Below are 6,000 nucleotides of genomic sequence, written 5' to 3'. Positions count from 1 at the left end.
TCCATGTTCCATAACATCTGTTGCATATGTTAGTAGTTCCTTCGAGTTTGTGGTGAGAGAGTGAGAACTAGTCAGTCTTGCGTTGGAGAGTCTACCGCTTGCCGTATGACATGTGGAGAAATGTTAGCCGGAAGCTCGATAACCACCCTACAAAGCTGCAAGGTCGCTGTTTATCAGCTATCACAGGTGTGCGAACGATCTCCCGCACGTTGACCCACACGCAACACAAACTCACTGCAGCTCTTCTCTCCTAATCTTCCACAAGCACAGTCACTTGTGTAGGTAGCTGCTTCAACCAGGTGTGGTAACGGCTCTTTAGGATTGTTACGCTCCCCCTTTTCCTGTAAGTAGAAGAACTTCTTTATCTTATTTTCAATTTAACGCTGCTTGATTCGTTGCTGGAATTGATTGCGACATGTTACCTTCTGTAGTATGTAATCAATTGATTTTTCTGTTAATCTTGGACCAATTGCAATGTGTTTGAACAAATGCCGCTTCTCGAAAGCGCAATTTGGGGGATGAAACTTGAAACAAATGATTTCAATCGAATTCTCTATTTCTCAGCTCTCTTCGACGTGCATCTTTTTTGATCTTATGTGATCGTTCTTATTCTTCACAAGTTTTCACTGTAAGTAGTTTGTTCAGTAGCATTTTATGACAAGTATCCTGCACTGGGGCTTGATGTGGCCACTACTAATCGACTAAGTGCTAAATGTGGGACTGAATGTGTGAATCGAAATTAGTTACCAAAAGCTGATGGCCAAACGGAAAAGGAAAATATCAAAAGGAACGGGAGTAAGCCTGAGATTAATTCCGCTGTGAGTGATCCTGAGGTGGAAGTGTCTTTTTTCTTCCTGATGCCAATCCAAGATCGAGAGATGTATGGGAGTATTATGGCGTTTGATAATTGAGCGTAAGAAGTGATTCTAGAACAAGCAAAAGAATCATAGAAACAGTGTCTGGAAAGAAATTTATAGAATCACTTTGGCCACTGCATCCAATGATTAAAAATTGCAATTATCAGTATCACTTCAATCAGAACTACACTCAAGTTTCAAAACATTGGGTGGCCCATACACATCAATAGCTAACTCCGAATTTTAGAGCATTTGCAGAGGTGATATCTCAAGTGCTAATGTAGACTTCATCTATTCTGAAAATTGAACTTATACAACATGATCCTGGGAGAGCTTATCTATGCTGTCTTTCCCATGGAGGAGAGAATATTACCCGGATTCTATCATGGTCAAATGTGTGATGAAGGCGATGAGGATGACTGATGGTGAATGTGATAATGATAGTTGAAGGTGAAGATAAACAGGTGGCAGCCTAGAGTCCCACTAATTGCCCAACTGTTGGAATCCCATTGGGGTCATGATTGAAGGAGTCCTACTTTGATCTTGCTGTTGGGTCCCACCTAAGCCTACTAGTTCCACAAGCACTGTCACAAAAGAGAGTTATTATGAAATCGTTTTAGCTGCTGAAACAGCATATACTATTTTGATGTATGGTGATGGAAGAGGCTAAGGAACCTCTTGGATACATGAATTTTCAATGATGAATGTTGGAGTTACAAAGTCAAATGGAATTCCCAACACCTAGAATCCAAAACCAATGCATAGAAGCTAGACCCAAGAAAATGGAAAAAAAATGTTCCCAAGACTTAGGAGCTGCAGAAAAAACTAATTAGAGGAAAATATTAAAGTAGCCTAGGAATATGAAAGGGAAACTAGCTACTAGACATTTAAAAGCCAAAAATAAAGAACAGGGCCACATATTCACCCTTACAGCAATTGTAGGCAGACTAGGCATGGCCAGGCCATGCTGGATCCGGGTTTGGCTGGTTGGTCTTGGATTTGGCAGGGGCTACCAGTGGCCCTTGATAAATGCAGAGGGTCCTTCCTTTATAAATAAAGAAAGGACGAACTGGGAGGCTAACTGATAGGTACAGAAATAAAAGAGATACATGGAGCAACCAACTGAAGGCACCTGTATGAACGTGATATGATGATCTGGTTAAACTAAGAATCTTCTGGAAAATACACGTGTATGGACCAGATATGATCACCAAGCAAGTATATCAAACTTTCAGCCCAGCCAGAAACTACAAAAGGTCCAAGGGAATTGATATCAAAGATCATCTGAAACAGAGGAAATAATTTTAAGTTTTCTTAGCTGAATCAGTTCTTCTCTTTGAACCATTTGTTCAGACAATTTTAAGGGTGTAATGGACATGGACATGGAGATAGTGGCTTTCAACAGCGTCTTCAGTCTTTCTCAGATGGTTGAATGAGTTATTTAAGATAATGGAGCCTTGTTGAAGATGAAACTACTTTGATCTTCAAGTGATTCTTGGCAATGTCATGGTGATTAGATTCAACTGCAGATGGTCCCTTAAAAATCTAAGTCAAGTCAAGCCCTTATCTGTTTCTTTCATGAGATTGCAAACTTCACAAAGCCTATCATGGGCTGGAATTTTATCCAGCATTGTTGGCATGCTGTAAGTATCTCCAGCACACTTACTGCACTTGCTCCATAAAAACAAGCAGTTTCTACAGGTGCCGTAACTTGCACTTGGAAATCATTGTTATCTTTGGATTCATCTGCTGGAAGGTGCCAAACAATAGATGCAGGTGTTGTCTCAATAATAGCATCGGCTTGAGTTGGATGAAAAGATGAAGGCTGTTGTAGGAGGTATTACATCAGTGACCTTAACCTGGTGGTCAGGCTTATCTTGAACCATTGGAAGCTGATTGCATGCACTTCCTGAGTATTTTACATGCACTTCTTGAGTATCCATAATTTAGACTTCATTAACATTAGGGCCATTAGGATCAGAAGGCAGCTTAGTAGGAATCTCTTTTTCTATATTGGACCAATCCTCTCGAGCTGCACTAGGACGTCCGTTCCCCTGATGACAGAACTTGGCATCATGACCAGATCAGTCACAGAGGTAACACTGAACAGACTTGTCATAAGGGTAATACTTATGATTGCCAGGATCAGACTGCATGGAGACTGTATAGGGGACTTTCTTTTCTGTTGTTAGAAGACCCCAAAGCACTACTGGGAAATCCAGTCTTTTTTCTTTTTTTTTTACAATGATTCTCATCCAATTTTAAGTGTATTCTGAAGGTTGCAATTGTTTTTTTTCCTTCATAATTGAATTGATGGAAACTCTGTGGTGCTTCTCCAAATAAATAATGCCTCTTTATGGTCAATTTCTTATACTTTTCTTTTTTTTGTAGGAAGGAAGTTTCATTATGGAGTGTCAGATGGCAAGTGTTTTTAGGTAATATATATAATTAGTTGTTGAATGTTAACTCTAATTTGATACCTGTGTCTGAGGTAGGGTCAAATTCCTGAAGTCTAGCCTATGTGTTGTATTCGTGGCCTAACTCATTATTTTAGACTATTTCCATGTCCTCAGGTGAAATTGGTCAAAAGATAGTGGTTTTTTCTCAATAAATATCAATTCCAAATGAAAGTAATATATGGTTCTAACTGCATTGGACATCAGAACACCATTTCCTTTAATAGCACAGTATAAAATCTTTGTTTCCATAAGTTCTCTCTTTCTTTCTCTCTCAGAGGCATAAATAAGGATGGTGTAAGTGTAACCTTTCACCATTGTTCACATCAGAGATTTTCCCTCTTGTTCTCTACTTAGCTCAATTGTTTAAAACCATTGCCAGGGGTTGTCCTGACAAGCACAACTTATGGTTGTGTTGGCGTTCAAGAAAGTTGGAACTGGAAAACAGCCAGAGAATTTCATGTAATGCAGCTCTTTGTAATTCGAGGACGGGCTCCCAACAGTTAAATTTTCTTCAGCATTCTTTTATAAGGAAATCTCCAGTGCAACAGTCATCTTGGAGAACATTTTCCATGCCTGTTAGTTTGGAGAAGGAATCTTCAATATCAACTGAAGATCTTAGTGACAGTGATGAAATTCCTGACAGTGACTCATTTGAGGATCTTCTTTCTAAGCCATTGGATAGTGATAAGGTCAACTTTCGATCTTGTGTATTAAGTTTTTCTTATTCTTAAATTTTAGATTTCTTTGACAATTCTTTGGTAAGATAATGAGGTCTAGTTATTATAAACAGGGTGACTATTGAAATGAACACCTGTATTTTAATGTTCTGCAATCAGGCTTGTCAAATTGCCCTCGTTAACTGTAACAAAATGAAAGAAAAACTAGTGTTTCATTGATATAACTAGGTCATCATGAAATTAAAATTGCAGCAATAGGTGGCTGCACACACGTAAAAACCCTAAATAGTCTCTTAGAGCAAAGAAAGAGAAAGCAGCAAACGCTGACTGAACCTGCTTTGACCATGCAACAATATCAAACACTGGAGACCAGTCTTAGCAATCAATAGGAAAAGAAGATCGGGCCCCAAGCCTGGTGGAAAATACTCAAGGTCTATGGTGTAGACCATATCTCAATAACTCAAGCTAATGACAAGTATATCCCTGATTAAGAAACAGTACATAACACACTCTTAAAACCTGGAATTATTTACCCATAACACCTCATGTGTTAGGACTAAGTTAATAATAATACACATAAAGATATCTTAGCATCCAAGTAACCCCATGCATTTTTTCACCCAAAAAAAAAAAGTAACCCCATACAGTGGAGGTGATTGGTTATTATGAAGAAAGTGAAATGGTTGGCTACCACCGAGGATTGATGTTTTGGAAAACTAACCTCCATGTGAGCGTGTACACTGTGGTGAATCAGTCATAGCCCTTGTGATGAAGCAAGTGGCTACCAAGTTGGTGAAGCCTAATGGGGGAGGGTGGGGAAGCACAACTGCAGGTCATACATTTTGAAACTTTGAAACCCACTTCTTCCTGTTCTCTTTGGGGTATTCTCTGTCGTTCACTGTTCCAGAAATATTTGAGTAGCTAGAGATTTTTTACCATGGGCGTCTTCTGTGTGATTTTTAATCTTCTTTGTGTTATCTTAACTGATAAGTTTTCTTATGTTCTATTAGTTTTTTCAGTACTGTTTCTGTGTGTCTGACTTTCCGTTGGATAACAATATAGTCTATAGTTAACGGTAAGTAGATTCTGATAATCTTACCACCAGGATGGAATGAGATCAAACTAATTTACTCTCCCCTTTTCCTACTCCATTCGACTTGAAAATGGTGTTCGTCGGATGGCTGGATCAAAACTTCTGTTAGATTTTCTGACTTACTGATTTTTTGTTTTCAACTTTTTATTATCTTCGTCATATAGGTTTCTACTCCTCCAAATTTGTCTTCATTCAGTTCATTGTTTGCAAGTATTTGCTGTGTTTTATACAAATACAACAACATCAACAACAATAAGCCTAGTCCCAACTAAATGAGGTCAGCTACATGGATTCTTGCCTTCCAATCAGTTCTGTCTGAGGCCATGCTAGATTCGAGGCTTAAGCTATGCATATCCTTTCTCACCACTTCTCTTAAGGTTATCTTAGGTCTACCCCTAGCTCTTCTAGTTCCTTCAATTTGGATTATAACATTTCTCCGTATAGGGGCATTTATAAGTCTCCGTTAAACATGGCCATGCCAACTCAAAAAACTTTCCCAAAGCTTATCACTTATGGGAGTAACACCCAAACCAACTCTAATATAATCCTTCCTTATCTTATCCTTCCTAGTTTTGCCACTCATCCATCTTAACATCCTCATTTCTGCTATACTGAGTTTATCTATGTGATTCTTTTTAACAGCCCAACACTCTGCACCGCACATCATAGTTGGTCGAACGACGGTCCTATAGAATTTTCCTTTGAGCTTTAATGGAATACATCGATCATACAAGACCCCGGACGCACCTCTCCACTTCATCCACTCTATTTTAATTCTTTGGGAAACATCATCCTCTATATCACCTCTTTTATTTATGATTAAACCTAGGTACCTAAAAGAATCACTTAGAGGAATCTCCTTATCGTCAAGTTTCACCACCTCATCTTTTGTTCGATTATGACTAAAGTTACAA

The 6,000-nt window shown here is 38.8% G+C and overlaps 1 protein-coding gene across 2 annotated transcripts in view; it reads left to right on the top strand.

The window, feature by feature from the left end:
• The window catches only part of LOC149024825 (PROTEIN TARGETING TO STARCH (PTST)), a 28,119-nt gene continuing 22,119 nt past the window's right edge, over window positions 1-6,000 (top strand). Inside the window, exons 1-3 of one of the 2 annotated variants that reach the window (XM_089145021.1) lie at window positions 1-299; window positions 3,249-3,292; window positions 3,696-4,005. In XM_089145021.1, coding sequence (XP_089001147.1) covers window positions 3,264-3,292; window positions 3,696-4,005 — 339 coding nt within the window. In that variant the 5' untranslated portion in view covers window positions 1-299; window positions 3,249-3,263. Of the gene's footprint in view, window positions 344-3,248; window positions 3,293-3,695; window positions 4,006-6,000 lie in introns of both variants that reach the window. The other variant, XM_089145020.1, reaches the window with a different exon arrangement.

Source organism: Hakea prostrata, chromosome 2 (genome assembly GCF_041222555.1).
Source record: "Hakea prostrata isolate BN-2017 chromosome 2, UWA_Hpros_2, whole genome shotgun sequence".
In the NCBI taxonomy this organism is placed as follows: domain Eukaryota; kingdom Viridiplantae; phylum Streptophyta; class Magnoliopsida; order Proteales; family Proteaceae; genus Hakea; species Hakea prostrata.
This window is presented reverse-complemented; position numbering and strand designations above follow the sequence as displayed.